General features: G+C 49.8%; 1 protein-coding gene across 1 annotated transcript in view; it reads right to left on the minus strand.

The window, feature by feature from the left end:
• Positions 1-708: 708 nt before the first annotated feature.
• The window catches only part of LOC142925541 (annexin A4-like), a 45844-nt gene continuing 22979 nt past the window's right edge, over positions 709-23573 (minus strand). Inside the window, exons 7-13 of the mRNA XM_076068424.1 lie at positions 20750-20829; positions 15128-15184; positions 14033-14126; positions 7265-7360; positions 6228-6286; positions 5743-5865; positions 709-3481 (exon numbers count right to left, since the gene is read on the minus strand). Coding sequence (XP_075924539.1) covers positions 3386-3481; positions 5743-5865; positions 6228-6286; positions 7265-7360; positions 14033-14126; positions 15128-15184; positions 20750-20829 — 605 coding nt within the window. The 3' untranslated portion in view covers positions 709-3385. The remainder of the gene's footprint in view (positions 3482-5742; positions 5866-6227; positions 6287-7264; positions 7361-14032; positions 14127-15127; positions 15185-20749; positions 20830-23573) is intronic.

Here is a 23573-nt window from a genome sequence, read left to right on the forward strand (position 1 = left end):
CTGTGTTCAACCACCACCACCACACTGTGTTCAACCACCACCACCACCACACTGTGTTCAACCACCACCACCACCACACTGTGTTCAACCACCACCACCACCACACTGTGTTCAACAACCACCACCACCACACTGTGTTCAACCACCACCACCACCACCACACTGTGTTCATCCACCACCACCACCACCACGCTGTGTTCAACCACCACCACCACCACACTGTGTTCAACCACCACCACCACCACACTGTGTTCAACCACAACCACCACCACCACCACACTGTGTTCAACCACCACCACCACGCTGTGTTCAACAACCACCACCACCACACTGTGTTCAACCACCACCACCACCACGCTGTGTTCAACAACCACCACCACCACACTGTGTTCAAGAACCACCACCACCACACTGTGTTCAAGAACCACACTGTGTTCAACCACCAAATACAAAGATCCCCCGCATAGCCTTAAAAGACCGTTGGGGCAAGTGCTGTTAGCGAGCACCTCGGGGGGTGGGTAGCCAGCACCGCGTCAATTGAGGCTGGGTCAACCTAGGGGAGACCCAGGACCGGTTTGGATAATCGCTACTGGTGTTGGCCATGAGCGGTAAGCGAACTCGGATCGCCGGGTTCGTAGCGCAGCGCGCTAACTAGTGCGCCACCGCTCCGCACTCGGACACACGTAGACACACACACAGAGAGACGTGTCTTAACAAGCGAGGTTTATTATCATCTCATCATCAAGGCAAGCCGCGCGGTGCGTAAAGCTATGTAGTACCAGCCGCCTCCACCGGCGAGTGGGCATCCTGCAAATCAGCAGCCATCCAATTAGTCGCCATGGTTAATCGCAACATTAGCATCTCATTTTCATACCATTTGCATAGCATTTGCATAATAATGCACGTTCCAGTTAATATGTGAGTAGGGTTGAGTCTATGGGTAGAGTTAGTCTAAGGGTAGGGTTGAGTCTATGGGTAGTGTTGAGTATATGGGAAGAGTTAGTCTATGGGCAGTGTTGAGTCTACGGGTAGAGTTAGTCTAAGGGTAGTGTTGAGTCTATGGGTAGAGTTAGTCTAAGGGTAGTGTTGAGTCTATGGGTAGAGTTAGTCTAAGGGTAGTGTTGAGTCTATGGGTAGAGGTAGTCTAAGGGTAGTGTTGAGTCTATGGGTAGCGTTAGTCTAAGGGTAGTGTTGAGTCTATGGGTAGAGTTAGTCTATGGGCAGTGTTGAGTCTATGGGTAGTGTTAGTCTAAGGGTAGTGTTGAGTGTATGGGTAGAGTTATTCTAAGGGTAGTGTTGAGTCTATGGGTAGAGTTAGTCTAAGGGTAGTGTTGAGTATATGGGTAGAGTTAGTCTAAGGGTAGTGTTGAGTCTATGGGTAGAGTTAGTCTAAGGGTAGTGTTGATTCTATGGGTAGAGTTAGTCTAAGGGTAGTGTTGATTCTATGGGTAGAGTTAGTCTAAGGGTAGTGTTGAGTGTATGGGTAGAGTTAGTCTAAGGGTAGTGTTGAGTCTATGTGTAGAGTTGATTCTATGGGTATAATTAGTCTAAGGGTAGTGTTGAGTGTATGGGTAGAGTTAGTCTAAGGGTAGTGTTGAGTCTATGGGTAGAGTTAATTCTATGGGTATAATTCGTCTAAGGGTACTGTTGAGCCTATGGGTAGAGTTAGTCTACGGGCAATGTTGAGTATGGGTAGAGTTAGTCTACGGGCAGTGTTGAGTCTATGGGTAGAGTTAGTCTACGGTCAGTGTTGAGTCTATGGGTAGAGTTAGTCTACGGTCAGTGTTGAGTCTATGGGCAGTGTTGAGTCTATGGGTAGAGTTAGTCCACGGGCAGTGTTGAGTCTATGGGTAGAGTTAGTCCACAGGCAGTGTTGAGTCTATGGGTAGAGTTAGTCTATGGGCAGTGTTGAGTCTATGGGTAGAGTTAGTCTACGGTCAGTGTTGAGTCTATGGGTAGAGTTAATCTACGGGTAGTGAGATGACGATTCATGGGACGCGCTGATTTGCGAGTGGAGTCACCGATGAGTACCGTCCAGGCCGCAATCTATTGCTTGATACGTCACGCGCACACCACACTGCCTGGCAGACTGTCTGATAAACACGTCCGTGAAACAGGCAGGCTGCCTGTTCATCAGCTGGTCTATCAGACAGACTGGCTGCCAAACCAACGGACAGGCGGTCTGTGACACACACTGGCTGTGAGGCAGTATAACTGATCGACTGTCAGACTGACAGACGTGTTTGTGAGATAGACAAACTGCAGATACACTGACTGTGAGAGCGTGAGACAGTCTAATGAAACAAGTCGTCTGTAACACACACTGGCTGTAGGACAGGCAGTTTGACAGCAGTTCTCATCTGTGAGGCTGTATATGAGACAAACAGGCGGTTGTGCGGGTGTGTGGCTGTGCGGGTGTGCGGTTGTCTGTTTATGCCAGTATGTGGCTCTGGGGGGTGTGCGGATGTGGCATTTGTGCGGGTGTACGGATGTGCGGTTGTCCGTTTGTGTAGATGTGCGGTTGTCTGTTTGTGGGGGTGTGCGGCTGCGGGGGGTGTGCTGCTGTGCAGCTGTGCGGTTGTGTGGATGAGCGGCTGTCCTTTTGTACGGTTGTGCAGCTGTGGAGGTTGTGCGGCTATGCGGTTGTGTGAATGTGCGGCTGGGCGGTTGTGCGGTTGTGCTGCTGTGGGGTTGTGTGGTTGTGCTGCTGTGGGGTTGTGTGGATGTGCTGCTGTGGGGTTGTGTGGATGTGCTGCAGTGCGGTTGTGCGGTTGTGCTGCTGAGGGGTTGTGTGGTTGTGCGGCTGTGGGGATGTACGGTTGTGCTGCTGAGGGGTTGTGTGGTTGTGCGGCTGTGGGGTTGTACGGTTGTGCTGCTGTGGGGTTGTGTGGTTGTGCGGCAGTGCGGTTGTGTGGTTGTGCGGCAGTGCGGTTGTGTGGATGTGCTGCTGTGCGGTTGTGTGGTTGTGCTGCTGTGGGGTTGTGCGGTTGTGCGGCAGTGCGGTTGTGTGGATGTGCGGCTGTGGGGTTGTGTGGTTGTGCTGCTGTGGGGTTGTGTGGATGTGCTGCTGTGCGGTTGTGTGGATGTGCTGCTGTGCGGTTATGTGGTTGTGCTGCTGTGGGGTTGTGTGGTTGTGCTGCTGTGGAGTTGTGCAGCAGTGCGGTTGTGTGGATGTGCTGCTTTGGGGTTGTGTGGTTGTGCTGCTGTGGGGTTGTGTGGTTGTGCGGCTGTGCGGTTGTGTGGTTGTGCTGCTTTGGGGTTGTGCGGTTGTGCGGCAGTGCGGTTGTGTGGATGTGCGGCTGTGCGGTTGTGTGGATGTGCGGCTGTACGGGCGTCCGTTCGTGCGGTTGAGCATCTCTGGGGGATGTGTGGCTGTCCCAGCCCGTCACCAGGGCAGCTGGGAGGCGAGCTGCTGGGCCCCTGCGTCGTCACTCCCGCACAGCTCCAGCAGGGCGCGCTTGTAGTCACCTGACGTGGCGTCCTGGGGGCGGGGCAGGAGGGATAGGGGGCGGGGCAGGAGGGTTAGGGGCGGGGCAGGAGGGTTAGGGGAGGGGCAGTGGGTGGCGAGAGGGTACGCTCCGGTCCTCGCTACAACGCGGTTCTGCCATTGTGGGGACACTTTTCGCACAACGCGGACAGCGCGCTGTTACAATGCGGAACGTGAGACACACAGCCAATAGTGTTGAGTCTATGGTGCAGTGTTGAGTCTATGGTGTTAGTGTTGAGTCTATGGTGTTAGTGTTGAGTCTATGGTGTTAGTGTTGAGTCTATGGGTGGTGTTTGAGTCTATGGTGCAGTGTTGAGTCTATGGTGTTAGTGTTGAGTCTATGGTGTTAGTGTTGAGTCTATGGTGTTAGTGTTGAGTCTATGGGTGGTGTTTGAGTCTATGGTGCAGTGTTGAGTCTATGGTGTTAGTGTTGAGTCTATGGGTGGTGTTTGAGTCTATGGTGCAGTGTTGAGTCTATGGTGTTAGTGTTGAGTCTATGGTGTTAGTGTTGAGTCTAAGGGCAGTGTTGAGTCTATGGACAGTGTTGAGTCTATGGTGCAGTGTTGAGTCTATGGTGCAGTGTTGAGTCTATGGGCAGTGTTGAGTCTATAGTGCAGTGTTGAGTCTATGGTGCAGTGTTGAGTCTATGGTGCAGTGGTGAGTCTACGGTGCAGTGTTGAGTCTATGGTGCAGTATTGAGTCTATGGTGCAGTGTTGAGTCTATGGGCAGTGTTGAGTCTATGGTGCAGTGTTGAGTCTATGGGCAGTGTTGAGTCTATGGTGCAGTGTTGAGTCTATGGAGCAGTGCTGAGTCTATGGTGCAGTGTTGAGTCTATGGTGCAGTGTTGAGGCCATGGTGCAGTGTTGAGTCTATTGTGCAGTGTTGAGTCTATGGTGCAGTGTTGAGTCTATGGTGTAGTGTTGAGTCTATGGTGCAGTGTTGAGTCTATGGTGCAGTGTTGAGTCTATGGTGCAGTGTTGAGTCTATGGTGCAGTGTTGAGTCTATGGTGCAGTGTTAAGTCTATGGTGCAGTATTGAGTCTATGGTGCAGTATTGAGTCTATGGTGCAGTGTTGAGGCCATGGTGCAGTGTTGAGTCTATGGTGCAGTGGTGAGTCTATGGTGCAGTATTGAGTCTATGGTGCAGTGTTGAGGCCATGGTGCAGTTTTGAGGCCATGGTGCAGTGTTGAGTCTATGGTGCAGTGTTGAGTCTATGGTGCAGTGTTGAGTCTATGGTGCAGTGTTGAGTCTATGGTGCAGTGTTGAGGCCATGGTGCAGTGTTGAGTCTATGGTGCAGTGTTGAGTCTATGGTGCAGTGTTGAGTCTATGGTGCAGTGTTGAGGCCATGGTGCAATGTTAAGTCTATGGTGTAGTGTTGAGTCTATGGTGCAGTGTTGAGTCTATGGTGCAGTGTTGAGTCTATGGTGCAGTGTTGAGTCTATGGTGCAGTGTTGAGTCTATGGTGCAGTGTTAAGTCTATGGTTCAGTATTGAGTCTATGGTGCAGTATTGAGTCTATGGTGCAGTGTTGAGGCCATGGTGCAGTGTTGAGTCTATGGTGCAGTGGTGAGTCTATGGTGCAGTATTGAGTCTATGGTGCAGTGTTGAGGCCATGGTGCAGTTTTGAGGCCATGGTGCAGTGTTGAGTCTATGGTGCAGTGTTGAGTCTATGGTGCAGTGTTGAGTCTATGGTGCAGTGTTGAGTCTATGGTGCAGTGTTGAGGCCATGGTGCAGTGTTGAGTCTATGGTGCAGTGTTGAGGCCATGGTGCAGTGTTGAGTCTATGGTGCAGTGTTGAGGCCATGGTGCAGTGCTGAGTCTATGGTGCAGTGTAGAGTCTATGGTGCAGTGTTGAGGCCATGGTGCAGTGTTGAGTCTATGGTGCAGTGTTGAGTCTATGGTGCAGTGTTGAGTCTATGGTGCAGTGTTGAGGCCATGGTGCAATGTTAAGTCTATGGTGCAGTGTTGAGTCTATGGTGCAGTGTTGAGGCCATGGTGCAGTGCTGAGTCTATGGTGCAGTGTAGAGTCCATGGTGCAGTGTTGAGGCCAAGGTGCAGTGGTGAGTCTATGGTGCAGTGTAGAGTCCATGGTGCAGTGTTGAGGCCAAGGTGCAGTGCTGAGTCTATGGTGCAGTGTAGAGTCCATGGTGCAGTGTTGAGGCCAAGGTGCAGTGTTGAGTCTATGGTGCAGTGTAGAGTCTATGGTGCAGTGTTGAGGCCATTGTGCAGTGTGACGTTGGGGGAGGGCGCTGACCGTGATGGCGGAGTGCAGGGAGACTCCGGTCTGGTGGAGGAACTCCGAGCGGATGTCCAGGAGGTCGAGCTCGCAGCGCGATACCACGATGCGCGTCAGCGTCACGTCGTCCAGAGTCAACGCCTGGGGTGAGGACAATGAGGGGTGGCGGTGGGGCAGCGGTCAGCGCATCGCCGCCGCGCTACGAACCTGGCGACCCGGAGTTCGACCCCCCCGCTCACGGCCGCCACCACGAACACCGGTGATGAGGATCTCAATCGGTCCTGGGGCCTCCACCAGGCCCACTCGACCTCAAAACTATCACCACCATCATCGTCATCGTCGTCACCGCAATCGACATCACCATCATCACCGACCTCACCATGATCACCAACATCACCGACATCACCATCATCACCATCATCACCAACATCACTACCGTCACCGACTGGTATTGGCCACTCAACCCCGAGCTACCAGGGGAGCTTTGTCTGTGTGTGCCTCACCGTGAGGGCCTTGTTCAGGCGCTTGGCAAAATACCCGGGCTTGTTGCGAATGCACCTCACTGCGAACACAACATCACCACCATCGCCACCATCAACATCACCATCATCATTACCATCACCACCATTATCAACATCATGAATATCATCATCACCGTCAACATCACCATCGTCATAATCAATATCATCATAATCAACATCACTATCAACATCACCACCATAACATCAACGCCATCATCACCATCACCAGTAGACTTGCCCAAGCGGTGTCAAGATCGGCCTCTGTGGAGGAGGCTCGTGAAGGACGCTGCTACTAGCCAGTTGGAGGCAGTCGCCCTCCAGCAACAACGGAGGGCAGAGGAGCGACGCTCACAACAACGAGCGGAGCGCCGGGCGGCTAAAACGAAGCCAGTTGGCACAGTAGGGGGACACAGGTGGTGTGCATCTGCCAGTCATCCCAGTCAGTCAACCCATGGCACTCTGCGTGAGAGTGAGTGTGCGAGTGTGCGCTAAAGTGAGTGTCAGTGGGTGAGCGTGAGTGAATGTTTGCGAGTTTCAGTGAATGTGTGCGAGTTTCAGTGAGTGTGCGAGTGTGTGCTAAAGTGAGTGTCATTGGGTGAGTGGGTGTGTGTAAGAGTGACTGAATGTGTGCGAGTTTGAGTGAGTGTGAGTGAGTGTGTGAGTGTGAGTGAGTGTGTGAGTGTGTGAGTGTGGGGAGCGGTAGTGTAGTGGTTAGCGCTACGCTGCGCTATGAACCCGGCGACCAGAGTTCGATTCCCGCTCACGGCCAACACCAGTGACGATTATCTGAACCGGTCCCGGGCCTCCCCTAGGTCGACTCAGCCTCAAATGAGTACCTGGTGCGGCGTGTAAACATCGCCACTAGGGAGACAAAGGCGGCCAGGCGTGGTGCTGGCCACCCACCCCCCTCGTGTGCCGTGCCGACCTTCACAGGCGCTGCTGCTCGCTACTGACAGCTCTTGCCCCAACAGTCTGCCCAGGCTGCACGCTGGGGCGGCGGCTTTGTCTTTGTAACTCACCGATGGCGAGGAGGGCGTCCTCGAAGCTGCCCGACGTCTCCCCCTTGATGCTCTCCTCGATGTCTTTCCCCGCGAGCTCCGTGTACGTCTCAAACACTGCGCACCCGCGCACACACAAAGACAAAGCTCCCCTGTGTAGCCCCACTCAGGCCCGCCAGGGCAAGTGCCATCGGCGAGCGGCGCCGACCCCGACCCCCGTGCCGACGCATTTAAGGCTGAGTCGACCTAGAGGAGTTTCAGGACCGGTTCAGATATGGTGGTGGCCACTGACACCAACAAAATCCCCCTTAGGTACAGGTACACACATTCACGAACATTCACGAACACACGCGTACAAAGACAAAGATCCCCCGTATAGCATTAACAGACTGTCTGGGCAAGTGCCGTTAGCGAGCACCTATGAAGGCCGACACGGCACACGAGGGGGTGGGGGGCCAGCACCACGCCCGGCCGCCTTTGTCTCCCCAGTGGCAATGTTTACACACCGCACCAGGTACTCATTTGAGACTGAGTCGACCTAGGGGACGCCCACGACCGGTTCAGATAATCGTCACCGGTGTTGGCCGTGAGCAGGAATCAAACTCGGGTCGCCAGGTTCATAGCGCAAGCGCGCTAACCGCTACACTACCGCTCCCCACAACACACACACATGTACACACACACACACGTACACCACACACGCGTACACACACACACGCGTACACACACGCATGCGTACACACACGCATGCGTACACACACACGTACACACACACACGCGTACACACACACGTACACACACACACACGTACACACACACACACACGCGTACACACACACACGCGTACACACACACACGCGTACACACATACACACCTACACACACACGTACACACACACACACGTACACACACACACGTATACACACGTACACACACACACGTACACACACGCGTACACACACACACGCGTACACACACACACGCGTACACACACGTACACACACACACACACGCGTACACACACACACGCGTACACACACACACGCGTACACACACGTACACACACACACGCGTACACACACACACGCGTACACACACACGTACACACACAACAACAACCGCCATTCGCCACTAAGTGGCGGTGACGTCACCACGACGCTTGTGCCAGGCTATGTGCACCCTGAGGCCACGTGAAGTGTCGAACGCCCGTTGGCAGGTCACGGGGCAGACCCAGGTGCCACGGGTCGACTGACTGAGATGACTGGCTGATACACCACCTGTGCCCCCTACTGTGCCAACCTGCTGTGCTTTAGCCACCCGGCGCTCCGCTCGTTGTTGTGAGCGTCGCTCCTCCGCCCTCCGTTGTTGTTGGAGGGCGACTACCTCCAACTGCCCAGTAGCATCCTTCACGAGCATCCTCCACAGAGGCCGATCTTGACACCGCTGGTACCAGTCATCGGAAAGTCCACTCAGCTCCACGTCCTCCTGTACCACATCACTCCATCTCTTCTCTAGCCCGTGCCGCGCCTGCTTAGCCCCCTCAATCCGGCCGAACAAAAGCTGTTTCGGCATGCGTTGGCTGGGCATGCGGGCTACATGACCCAGCCATCGCAGCCTTGCCCGCCGGAGGAGCTCACCGATGGGACCTTGCCCAGATCTTTCAAGGATTTGTGAGCTCCTCACACAATCCAGTCTGGTTAAACCCAGGATGGATCGAAGGCAGGCCAGCCTAAATGTTTCTAACCACCGAAGATGTTCCATTAGGGGGGTCCACGTTTCGCAAGCGTAAAGAAGGGAGGGAATGACCGTGGCCGAGAAGACCTGAAACTTAGTGCGGAGCGACAGATCAGGTAGCTTCCACACAGCGTTACGCAACCGATGAAAAGATATTGCCGCTCGACTGATTCGGAGTGAGACCTCTGCTGTTAAACTGGAGCCAGTCATAAGCACACTACCCAGGTATGGGAAACTCTCCACTCTCTCCACAACTGCCCCATCACCGATTGGGAGTTGTGGGGGTGGAGTGTCCGATGGTACAAAATACCCAGGCAGGTGCTTAGTTTTGGTGGGGCTGATGGTCAGGCCCCACCTCTTAGTGGCACGCCCCAGTCTCAGCAGCAGCGTCTCCAACTCCTCCTCTGACTGAGCAGCTATTACCAAATCATCAGCATACATAACCTGGTTGACCAATAGGGAGCCATCCCTTAACCGCACCCGGGCATCGATCAGCCTCCCATTATATCTGTACCATATGGAGATTCCCCCGGTACAGCTATTGAAGGCTTCACGAACTACGTGGTCAAAATAGATGTTAAATAATGTGGGAGCCAGAGGACATCCCTGTCGCACCCCAAGGTGTACAGGGAATGGCTCTGACTCCCGGCCATGTAGTTTTACCCGGGCCCGCTCACCATCATGAAGGTCCTTAATGATCGTGAGCAGAGGGTCAGGTACTCCAAAAGCACGAAGAACGACCCAGAGCCCAGGCCTACTGATGGTATCATAGGCCTTGACCAGGTCAATAAAGCAGAGATGTAGGTCTTGTTGGAATTCCCTATACCTCTGCTGTAGCAGACGGACAGAAAATATGGCATCTGTGCAGGACCGCCCTTTCCTGAAACCGCATTGGGGCTCCGCAAGCCTCTCCTCAGCGTGCCTGGCAAGGCGATGCTGAATAATCCTTGCCAGGACCTTTCCCGGCACACTGAGGAGTGAGATGCCCCTGTAGTTGTTACAGTCTGTGCGGTCCCCCTTTTCAAAGAGGGGGACCACCAGGGCATCCTTCCAATCCTGCGGAACCCATCCAGCGGCCCAGACCGTTGTTATGATGTCATATAGGGCAGTCTGTGCACAAACGCCACCCTCCCTCAGCATTTCGCTTGGGAGATCATCTCTGCCCGCTGCCTTTCCTGGTCTCAGACTCCGGATCGCCTTCAGTACTTCCTCAACAGATGGCACCTCAGCCAGCCACTCACAGGGGGTGACTTCTTCCACTATTTGAGGCACCACAGCCTCAGCAGGGTCATCCTCACTTTGTGCCACGATGTTTTCCTGGCTGAGGGATTTTCCCTCCCCCAGGACCTCACAGAAATGCTCAGCAAATCTGCAAACCTGTTCCTGGGGGTCGGAGATTGGATCACCGTTTTTTCCCCTAATGATGGTAATAGGTGTGGCGCTGCAGGTTACTTTTTTGATGGAGTTAAATAGAGATTTGTGATCGCGGGCCACTGAGGCAGACTCCATCTCCTCAGCAACCCGCGACCACCACCCATCCTTGCAGCGCCTCACGGCTCTCTGTACCTCCGAGCGAAGGCTGCGGTAAGCCTCCTCATTCTCTATCGTGGGATTCTGTAGCCGATGACAGTGGGCCTGTCGCTTTTTCTCAACCATCCTGAACACCTCCTCTGTCAGCCAGGGTCTCTGGGGAGGTCTGGACCGCGTACCCAAAGCAGCCATTGCAGCTGCATGAGTCACAGTCCTAAACCTCGCCCATTTACCCTCGACATCAGGAGGAGTCGGGGACGATGCCAATCCCAGCCGCAAGCGATGATGAAATTCTCGCTTGCAACTCTCATCAGATAACTGTGACCAGGCCACTTTAGGTCGGAATGGAGTCCTGGGTGTACACCCGCCACCGGAGTGGAAGAATGGCAGGCGCATCTTACAGATGACTAGTCGATGGTCAGAGGGCAGATCAGCTCAACGGTAGGTCCTGGTGTCAAGGACATAGGCTCGCATCCACTGGTCCGTCACTATGTAGTCCAGCAGATGTTCTTGCTTGGACCCGGCATGCATCCATGATGTTGTGTGGATGCGCCGATGCCGGAACAGCGTGTTGGTAATTACAAGCCCATGGGCTGCACAAAAATCTAGCAGCCTCCTACCGTTGTTATTGAGCTGATCTGGCCCATGCCCTCCAATCACTCCAGACCAGGTGCCAGTATCATGACCAACTCGGGCATTAAAGTCACCCAACATGATGACTCTATCCCGAGGGGCCACTTTAGCCAGCACCTGTGACAGGAGGTCATAGAAGGCATCCGACTCATCGGCTTTGCCTGCATCCCTCCACGGATGTTCATCTTCGGTGGGGGCATAAGTAACCACGACCACCATTCCTCGCTTCCGGTTGATGGGAAGGCGAGCCCAAAGTAGCCTGGGGCTTACAGCTTCCCACACCTCACCGCTACGCTCCCACGCCCCCTTCATTCTTTTGTTCAAAAGAAGAGCCACACCCTGTTGTTTGGCAGTCTGCTGCCCGGAGTAGAGGACTGTACACCCCTCATGGTGGCAGGAGCCAGAGCCGGTCCACCGGACCTCCTGAATGCCGCATAGATCCAGGCGGTACCCGTCCAGCTCCCGACAGAGGAGTGGCAGCCTCTCCTCCGCAGTGAGCGTTCGAACATTCCACGTGGCCACCCGTAGTGGCTTTTCGTTGTTTCTGGAGGAGCCCCGAGGGTGGATATTCAATCTCCTGGCTCCGCCAATTGGGGTTTGGCCAGGAGACGTCATAGACGCCTGGCCCCCCGGGGCCTCCGGCACAAGCTTATTAGTTACATATTTCAGTTTAACTCGTGGTTTCGTGGTAATTAATTGAAGGTGGAGGGGTTACCAGCCCCTCGCACCCGTCCAGAGCCCCCGTTTAGCCCCTGTGGTGGACACATATGCCATGAGGGGAGGAGCCAATCAAAATTGGATCTCCCCCCACAGCACTGTCCACGACAGAGTTGCCCATCCGGCACCGCGAGGAGGTAGGGGGTTGTTTTTGCCATACACACACACACACGTACACACACACACACGTACACACACACACGTACACACACACACTTATGCGTACACTCACACACACGTACACACACACACGCGTACACACACACGTGTACACACACACACATGCGTACACACACACACACGTACACACACACACACGCGTACACACACACACGTACACACACACACGCGTACACACACACGTGTACACACACACGTACACACACGTACACACACACACACTTATGCGTACACACACACACTTATGCGTACACACACACACGTACACACACACACTTATGCGTACACACACACACACGTACACACACACACACTTATGCGTACACACACACACGCGTGCGTACACGGCAGTGCCGTTGTGGAGGCTCGCGGGTTGACTCTGGCGCCACCCTGGTTAATGCTGTGCGTGTGCGCGTGTGTGTGCGTGTGTGTGCGCGTGTGCGCGTGTGTGCGTGTGTACTTTATCGGACCGTGACGAAGGGCAGTTGCCTGCCATTACGGTCTGAATTTGGGCAAATTCGACAAATCACTCAGTCGAGCTAAACCAGGGGACAACGACGTCATCCCCCCCCCCCTCCTACTGACGGGCGCCACGGTGGCTATGAGATGTTAACTGCCTCGCCTGGTATGCAGGAGGTCGTGGGTTCGATCCCGACCCCGATGCCTCCTGCTGTATATTTGGAGTCTGCGTCTCTCTCTCATCATCATCATCACGGTGGCTGAGATGTTAATTGCCTCGCCTGGTATGTAGGAGGTCGTGGGTTCGATCCCAACCCCAATGCCTCCTGCTGTATATTTGGAGTCTGCGTCTCTCTCTCATCATCATCATCACGGTGGCTGAGATGTTAACTGCCTCGCCTGGTATGCAGGAGGTCGTGGGTTCGATCCCGACCCCGATGCCTCCTGCTGCTGCTGTATATTTCGGTGTTTTCTCTCCTCGTGTGGCGGCGTGGATTCTTCTCCGGGTCCTCCGGTTTTTAGAATCAACGTCAACACGTTCAGAATAATTCGATGATTTGGCTGCTGCTGTGCATTGCCACGTGATGATGACGATGATGATGATGATAAGCCCACTGCGTTGGGCTATCATTTGTGGCCTGGTCGCTTCTGAAAAACAAGCGACCATAGGTCAGTGGGCCTTGCCTGGTGAAACAAAATGTTTTTATATTCTTGGTTCTTTCGGTAAAGTCACTACGTAGAAGGGAAACAATCAGCAAAAAAAGTGTCACGTTGACAAAAGACAATTAGTTCCCTACTTTAGCCCACCGGTGTGTTGAAGAGTGAATCCACAACATTTACAGTTTGAGTACGCCGTTTCGCTGGTAATTACATCCAGCATCATCGGGAAATTCGCCAGAATGGTGAAGCCCTCTCTTGCTCTCGGTCTTAAATAGAGCAGCAGGGTGACGTCATCATTTAACTCATTTCAGGTGCAGTGACTTGAGGCGGAGGGGGGAGTATTGCAGTAAACTACAAGGCAGCTAAAGGTATAGGAATAGGTTTTACCCTTTTAACTGGCACAAAAACTGACACCTTTATTCAAGGCATCATGTTTGCAATAAACACAACACAAGCAGTCAAAATGCAAACAAAAAGACAACTCTGATAATAATATTGGCACTGTCCTTGAATTTGATTCGTCCACGCCCGAGACGGCTTTCTTTAGAGCCTAGTCTCCATTGCTGTTGGACCAGAAGACGCCAAAAGGCGTGCCAGTTAAAAGGGTAAAACCTATTCCTATATCTTGTTACTGGCAAAGGAGGTCTCATAATGTAAAAGGCAGCTAAAGTTTAACTTGGGAGGATAGCAACTGGAGTTCACAAACAGATGAGCTTTATAGCTCATCGGATTTCTCCAGCATGAGTAACTATTGCGATTCTGATAAGTGAACTTCTGAGGGAGGTGTGGTGCAGGCTGCTTTGCCTGACGCCTTCACAGCTGATTGGAACTCTGCTATCTCCCCTCCCCCCTCTCTCCCCGCACTCTCCTCTCACCTCTGCGGAGGTGAGAGTAGCTGCGGGAACACAGAACGGAGAGAAACGTGGACTCATCGGTACCCAGGGACTCCTCGCCAGCCTCGAACAGAGCCTGCGTCAACATCACCACCATCACCACCGTCAACATCACCACCATCATCACCGTCAACATCACCACCACCGTCAACATCAACACCACCACCACCGTCAACATCACCACCACCACCACCGTCAACATCACCACCACCACCGTCAACATCACCAACATCACCAACATCAACATCACCACCATCACCACCGTCAACATCACCACCACCACCACCGTCAACATCACCACCATCACCACCGTCAACATCACCACCACCACCACCGTCAACATCACCACCATCACCGTCAACATCACCAACATCACCACCATCACCACCGTCAACATCACCACCATCATCACCGTCAACATCACCACCACCACCACCGTCAACATCACCAACATCACCACCATCACCACCGTCAACATCACCACCACCACCACCGTCGACATCACCACCACCACCGTCAACATCATCACCACCACCGTCATCATCACCACCACAAACATCATCACATACACCGTCATCATCACCACCACCAACGTCACCATCACCACCACCAACGTCACCATCACCACCATCACCACCACCGTCAACATCATCACCACCACCACCACCGTCAACATCATCACCACCACCGTCATCATCACTACCACCACCAACATCATCACCACCACCGTCATCATCACTACCACCACCAACATCATCACATCCACCGTCATCATCACCACCACCAACGTCACCATCACCACCACCGTCATCATCACCACCACCACCGTCAACATCACCACCACCACTGTTCAACATCACCACCACCACCACCGTCAACATCACCACCACCACCATCAACATCACCACTACCACCACCGTCAACATCACCACCACTACCGTCAACATCATCACCACCACTGTCAACATCATCACCACCATCAACATCATCGTCATCATCATCGTCACCATCACCATTGTCAAACATCATCACTACCACCACCACCATCGTCAACATCGCCACCACCATCGCCACCACCTGTGCGTCCTCCATCACCACTTGTTCATCCACGTAGGGGCTCTCATCCCGGTTTCCCTACACAGGCACACACGCACACAAAGACAAAGGTCACCCGTGTAGCCCACACATGCTGTCGGGGCAAGTGCTGCTAGCGAGTAGCAGCTACTCACGCCGGCAGGGCGCGCCTACGAAAGTGCGTGGCGTGACCAGCACCACTCCCGGCCGCCTTTGTCTCCCCAGTGCATAAAATCGTCGCTGGTGTTGGTGGCGGTGAGCGGGAATCGAAGTCGGGTCGCCGGGTTCGTAGCGCAGCGCTGACCGCTGCACCACGACTCCCCACGCAGTGACACGTGCATACATGCACTATACATACACTATACATACACTATACATACACTATACATACACTATACATACACTATACACACACTATACATACACTATACATACACTATACATACACTATACATACACTATACATACACTATACACACACTATACATACACTATACATACACTATACACACACTATACATACACTATACATACACTATACACTACACATACACTATACATGCACTACACATACACTATACATACACTACACATACACTATACATACACTATACATACACTATACATACACTACACATACACTATACATACACTATACACACACTACACATACACTATACATACACTATACACTATACATACACTATACATGTACTATACACTATACATACACTATACATGCACTACACATACACTATACACTACACATACACTATACATACACTACACATACACTACACATACACTATACATACACTATACACACACTACACATACACTATACATACACTATACATACACTATACACTATACATACACTCTACATGTACTATACACTATACATACACTATACATGCACTACACATACACTATACATACACTACACATACACTATACATACACTATACATGCACTATACACACACTACACATAGACTATACACATACACTATACATACACTACACATACACTATACACATACACTATACATACACTATACATGCACTATACATGCACTATACATACACTATACATACACTATACATGCACTACACATACACTATACATACACTACACATACACTATACATGCACTATACATACACTATACACTATACATACACTATACATGCACTACACATACACTATACATACACTATACATACACTGTACACACACTATACATACACTATACATACACTATACACTATACATACACTATACATACACTACACATACACTATACATACACTGTACATGCACTACACATACACTATACATGCACTGTACATACACTACACATACACTATACATACACTGTACATACACTACACATACACTATACATGCACTACACATACACTATACATGCACTACACATGCACTATACATGCACTATACATACACTATACATACACTATACATACACTATACATGCACTATACATGCACTACACATACACTATACATGCACTATACATACACTATACATACACTATACATACACTACACATACACTATACATACACTGTACATACACTACACATACACTATACATGCACTATACATACACTATACATGCACTATACATGCACTATACATACACTATACATACACTATACATACACTATACATGCACCACACATACACCATACACACACTATACATACACTATACATACACTATACATACACTACACATACACTATACATGCACTACACATACACTATACATACACTATACATACACTATACACACCACTATACATACACTATACATACACTATACATACACTATACATACACTATACACTATACATACACTATACATACACTACACATACACTATACATACACTGTACATGCACTACACATACACTATACATGCACTGTACATACACTACACATACACTATACATACACTGTACATACACTACACATACACTATACATGCACTACACATGCACTACACATACACTATACATACACTATACATACACTACACATACACTACACATACACTATACACACTACACATACACTATACATACACTACACATACACTATACATACACTACACATACACTATACATACACTATACATACACTACACATACACTATACATACACTGTACATACACTATACATGCACTACACATGCACTATACATGCACTATACATACACTATACATACACTACACATACACTATACATGCACTACACATACACTATACATACACTATACATACACTATACACACACTATACATACACTATACATACACTATACATACACTACACATACACTATACATGCACTACACATACACTATACATACACTATACATACACTATACACACACTATACATACACTATACATACACTATACATACACTATACACACCACTATACATACACTATACATGCACTACACATACACTATACATACACTATACATGCACTATACATGCACTATACATGCATTATACACACTATACATACACTATACATACACTATACATACACTGTACATGCACTATACATGCACTATACATGCATTATACACACTATACATACACTATACATGCACTATACATACACTATACATACACTACACATACACTATACATACACTACACATACACTATACATACACTACACATACACTACACATACACTATACATGCACTATACATGCATTATACACACTATACATACACTATACATACACTATACATACACTGTACATGCACTATACATGCATTATACACACTATACATACACTATACATGCACTATACATACACTATACATACACTACACATACACTATACATACACTATACATACACTATACATACACTATACATACACTACACATACACTATACACACACTATACATACACTATACATACACTATACATGCACTACACATACACTATACATACACTATACACTATACATACACTATACATGCACTACACATACACTATACACACTATACATACACTACACATACACTATACATACACTATACATACACTATACACTATACATACACTATACATACACTACACATACACTACACATACACTATACACCCACTACACATACACTATACATACACTACACATACACTATACATACACTGTACATACACTATACATGCACTACACATACACTATACATGCACTATACATACACTATACATACACTACACATACACTATACATGCACTACACATACACTATACATACACTATACATACACTACACATACACTATACATACACTATACATACACTACCCATACACTACACATACACTATACATACACTATACATACACTATACACTATACATACACTATACATGTACTATACACTATACATACACTATACATACACTACACATACACTATACATGCACTATACACACACTACACATACACTACACATACACTATACACACACTATACACACTACACATACACTACACATACACTATACATGCACCACACATACACTATACATGCACTATACATGTACTATACATACACTATACATGCACTATACACTATACATACACTATACATACACTACACATACACTATACATGCACTATACACACACTACACATACACTACACATACACTATACACACACTATACACACTACACATACACTACACATACACTATACACACACTATACACACACTACACATACACTACACATACACTATACACACACTATATACACACTATACACACACTATACATACACTACACATACACTATACATACACTACACATACACTATACATGCACTATGTATGTACTATACATACACTACACATACACTATACATACACTATGTATGTACTATACACACACTACACATACACTACACATACAATATGTATGTACTATACACACACTAAACATACACTATACATACACTACACATACACTACACATACACTATGTATGTACTATACATACACTACACATACACTACACATACACTATACATACACTACACATACACTACACATACACTACACATACACTATACACACACTACACATACACTATACATACACTATGTATGTACTATACATACACTACACATACACTACACATACAATATGTATGCACGTGTAGCGGGCGCAAAACGTGCGGAGACTTCTCTCTCCTGGAGGCGGCACACGTTCACCACAACGCAGCAATAACACGAAGGGCTTACGGGCCCCGTCCACCCGATACTCCGGCTCGCCCGCCTTACACTGCCTCGGCTCCAGCCTCTTCACTGGTCAAGCTTTTGGCCCGACCCTGGCCAGGGGTTCGGCTTCGGCCCTTTTGGGGGGGGGGGGGGGCTCTTCGCTTCGAGCCTTCAAGGTGTCAGCTCCACCGTGGCTCTTGGCTCGTCAGGCGAGCGACGGCCGCCGGACACGCTCTCTCATACCGGCACCCGGTCGCTCCTCCCTTCTGCAGCCGTCTGGAACGTGCCTGGGGGGGTTTGTGACTGTGGCCCCGAGCTGCCTTAGGGGGTTACCTCGGCCCCAGCTGTCTGACTCGCCGCCCTGGGACTCCCTTCTGCAAGTCGTGGCAGTCGCGCACAGCGCTCAACCATGCCGCTACGTACGCATGTACGTGTACAGGTGTGTGTGTGCGCGTGTGTACACGTGTTTGTGTATACGTGTTTGTGTATATGTCCACGTGTGTGCATACATGCATGTTTGTGTACAGGTGTGTGTACACGTGCATCTGTACACGTGCGTGTGTGCACACGTGCATGTGTATGCGCGCGTGTGTGTGTATGTGTGTGTGTACATCTGCGTGTGTGTGCGAACGTGTGTGTGTACATGCGTTTGTGTGTGTACATGCTTGTGTGTGTGTACATGCGTGTGTGTGTACATGCGTGTGTGTGTGTGCTTGTGTGTGTACATGCGTGTGTGTATACATGCATGTTTGTGTACAGGTGTGTGTACACGTGCATCTGTACACGTGCGTGTGTGCACACGTGCATGTGTACGCGCGCGCATGTGTGTGTATGTGTGTGTGTACATCCACGTGTGTGTGCGAACGTGTGTGTGTGTGTACATGCTTGTGTGTGTACATGTGTGTGTGTACATGCGCGTGTGTGTACATGCTTGTGTGTGTACATGCGCGTGTGTGTGTACATGCGCGTGTGTCTGTACATGCTTGTGTGTGTGTACATGCGTGTGTGTACATGCGTGTGTGTACATGCGTGTGTGTGTGTGTACACATGCGTGTGTGTACATGCGTGTGTGTGTGTACATGCTTGTGTGTGTACATGTGTGTGTGTACATGCGCGTGTGTGTGTACATGCTTGTGTGTGTGTACACGTGTCTGTGTACACGTGTGTGTGTGTGTACACGTGTGTGTGTGTGTGTACATGCGCGTGTGTGTGTACATGCGCGTGTGTGTGTACATGCGTGTGTGTGTGTGTACACGTGTGTGTGTGTGTACACGTGTGTGTGTGTGTGTACACGTGCGTGTGTGTGTGTGTGTGTACACGTGCGTGTGTGTGTGTACACGTGCGCGTGTACCGTAAGCAGGGACACGAGTACTCTCTTGAAGTATCCGGCCGTCTCCGCAACGATGTCATCTTCCAGAGACCGCCCCACTACTGAGTACACACAGAGCACCACATTGTCCACAGGTGAGGAGGTGAGTCAGTGAGTAGGTGAGTTAGAAGGTAGGTGAGTAGGTGAGTCAGTGAGTCGGTAAGTTAGAAGGTAGGTGAGTAAGTGAGTCAGTGAGTAGGTAAGTTAGAAGGTAGGTGAGTAGGTGAGTCAGTGAGTAGGTAAGTTGGAAGGTAGGTGAGTCTGCAGGCAGGTGAGTAGGTGAGTAGGCAGGCAGGTGAGTAGGTGAGTCAGTGAGTAGGTAAGTTGGAAGGTAGGTGAGTAGGTGAGTCAGTGAGTAGGTAAGTTAGAAGGTAGGTGAGTAGGTGAGTCAGTGAGTAGGTGAGTTGGAAGGTAGGTGAGTAGGTGAGTCAGTGAGTAGGTGAGTTAGAAGGCAGGTGAGTAGGTGAGTCAGTGAGTAGGTGAGTTGGAAGGTAGGTGAGTAGGTGAGTCAGTGAGTAGGTGAGTTAGAAGGTAGGTGAGTAGGTGAGTCAGTGAGTCGGTAAGTTAGAAGGTAGGTGAGTAAGTGAGTCAGTGAGTAGGTAAGTTAGAAGGTAGGTGAGTAGGTGAGTCAGTGAGTAGGTAAGTTGGAAGGTAGGTGAGTCTGCAGGCAGGTGAGTAGGTGAGTAGGTGAGTAGGCAGGCAGGTGAGTAGGTGAGTCAGTGAGTAGGTAAGTTGGAAGGTAGGTGAGTAGGTGAGTCAGTGAGTAGGTAAGTTAGAAGGTAGGTGAGTAGGGATGGCAGGTGAGTAGGTGAGTAGGCAGGCAGGTGAGTAGGTGAGTTGGAAGGTAGGTGAGTAGGTGAGTCAGTGAGTAGGTGAGTCAGTGAGTAGGTGAGTCAGTGAGTAGGTGAGTTAGAAGGTAGGTGAGTAGGTGAGTCAGTGAGTCGGTAAGTTAGAAGGTAGGTGAGTAAGTGAGTCAGTGAGTAGGTAAGTTAGAAGGTAGGTGAGTAGGTGAGTCAGTGAGTAGGTAAGTTGGAAGGTAGGTGAGTCTGCAGGCAGGTGAGAAGGTGAGTAGGTGAGTAGGCAGGCAGGTGAGTAGGTGAGTCAGTGAGTAGGTAAGTTGGAAGGTAGGTGAGTAGGTGAGTCAGTGAGTAGGTAAGTTAGAAGGTAGGTGAGTAGGGATGGCAGGTGAGTAGGTGAGTAGGCAGGCAGGTGAGTAGGTGAGTTGGAAGGTAGGTGAGTAGGTGAGTCAGTGAGTAGGTGAGTCAGTGAGTAGGTGAGTTAGAAGGTAGGTGAGTAGGTGAGTCAGTGAGTCGGTAAGTTAGAAGGTAGGTGAGTAAGTGAGTCAGTGAGTAGGTAAGTTAGAAGGTAGGTGAGTAGGTGAGTCAGTGAGTAGGTAAGTTGGAAGGTAGGTGAGTCTGCAGGCAGGTGAGTAGGTGAGTAGGTGAGTAGGCAGGCAGGTGAGTAGGTGAGTCAGTGAGTAGGTAAGTTGGAAGGTAGGTGAGTAGGTGAGTCAGTGAGTAGGTAAGTTAGAAGGTAGGTGAGTAGGGATGGCAGGTGAGTAGGTGAGTAGGCAGGCAGGTGAGTAGGTGAGTTGGAAGGTAGGTGAGTAGGTGAGTCAGTGAGTAGGTGAGTCAGTGAGTAGGTGAGTTAGAAGGTAGGTGAGTAGGTGAGTCAGTGAGTAGGTAAGTTGGAAGGTAGGTGAGTCTGCAGGCAGGTGAGTAGGTGAGTAGGCAGGCAGGTGAGTAGGTGAGTCAGTGAGTAGGTAAGTTGGAAGGTAGGTGAGTAGGTGAGTCAGTGAGTAGGTAAGTTAGAAGGTAGGTGAGTAGGTGAGTCAGTGAGTAGGTAAGTTAGAAGGTAGGTGAGTAGGTGAGTCAGTGAGTAGGTAAGTTGGAAGGCGGGTGAGTCTGCAGGCAGGTGAGTAGGTGAGTAGGCAGGCAGGTGAGTAGGTGAGTCAGTGAGTAGGTAAGTTGGAAGGTAGGTGAGTAGGTGAGTCAGTGAGTAGGTAAGTTAGAAGGTAGGTGAGTAGGTGAGTCAGTGAGTAGGTAAGTTAGAAGGTAGGTGAGTAGGTGAGTCAGTGAGTAGGTAAGTTAGAAGGTAGGTGAGTAGGGAGGTAGGTGAGTAGGTGAGTAGGCAGGCAGGTGAGTAGGTGAGTCAGTGAGTCGGTAAGTTGGAAGGTAGGTGAGTAGGTGAGTCAGTGAGTAGGTAATTTAGAAGGTAGGTGAGTAGGTGAGTCAGAGAGTAGGTAAGTTGGAAGGTAGGTGAGTAGGGAAGCAGGTGAGTAGGTGAGTAGGCAGGCAGGTGAGTAGGTGAGTCAGAGAGTAGGTAAGTTGTAAGGTAGGTGAGTAGGTGAGTCAGTGAGAGGTAAGTTGGAAGGCGGGTGAGTAGGGAGGCAGGTGAGTAGGTGAGTTAGAAGGTAGGTGAGTAGGTGAGTCAGTGAGTAGGTGAGTTAGAAGGTAGGTGACTAGGTGAGTCAGTGAGTAGGTAAGTTGGAAGGTAGGTAAGTTAGAAGGTAGGTGAGTAGGTGAGTCAGTGAGTAGGTGAGTTGGAAGGTTGGTGAGTAGGTGAGTCAGTGAGTAGGTAAGTTAGAAGGTAGGTGAGTAGGTGAGTCAGTTGAGCAGGTGAGTAGGCAGGCAGGTGAGTAGGTGAGTCAGTGAGTAGGTAAGTTAGAAGGTAGGTGAGTACGTGAGTCAGTGAGTAGGTAAGTTGGAAGGTGGGTGAGTAGGGAGGCAGTTGAGTAGGTAAGTTAGAAGGTAGGTGAGTAAGTGAGTCAGTGAGTAGGTAAGTTGGAAGGTAGGTGAGTAGGTGA

Source organism: Petromyzon marinus, chromosome 21 (assembly GCF_048934315.1).
Source record: "Petromyzon marinus isolate PM22_M1 ecotype Great Lakes invasive population chromosome 21, UKy_Petmar_22M1.pri1.0, whole genome shotgun sequence".
In the NCBI taxonomy this organism is placed as follows: Eukaryota; Metazoa; Chordata; class Hyperoartia; order Petromyzontiformes; family Petromyzontidae; genus Petromyzon; species Petromyzon marinus.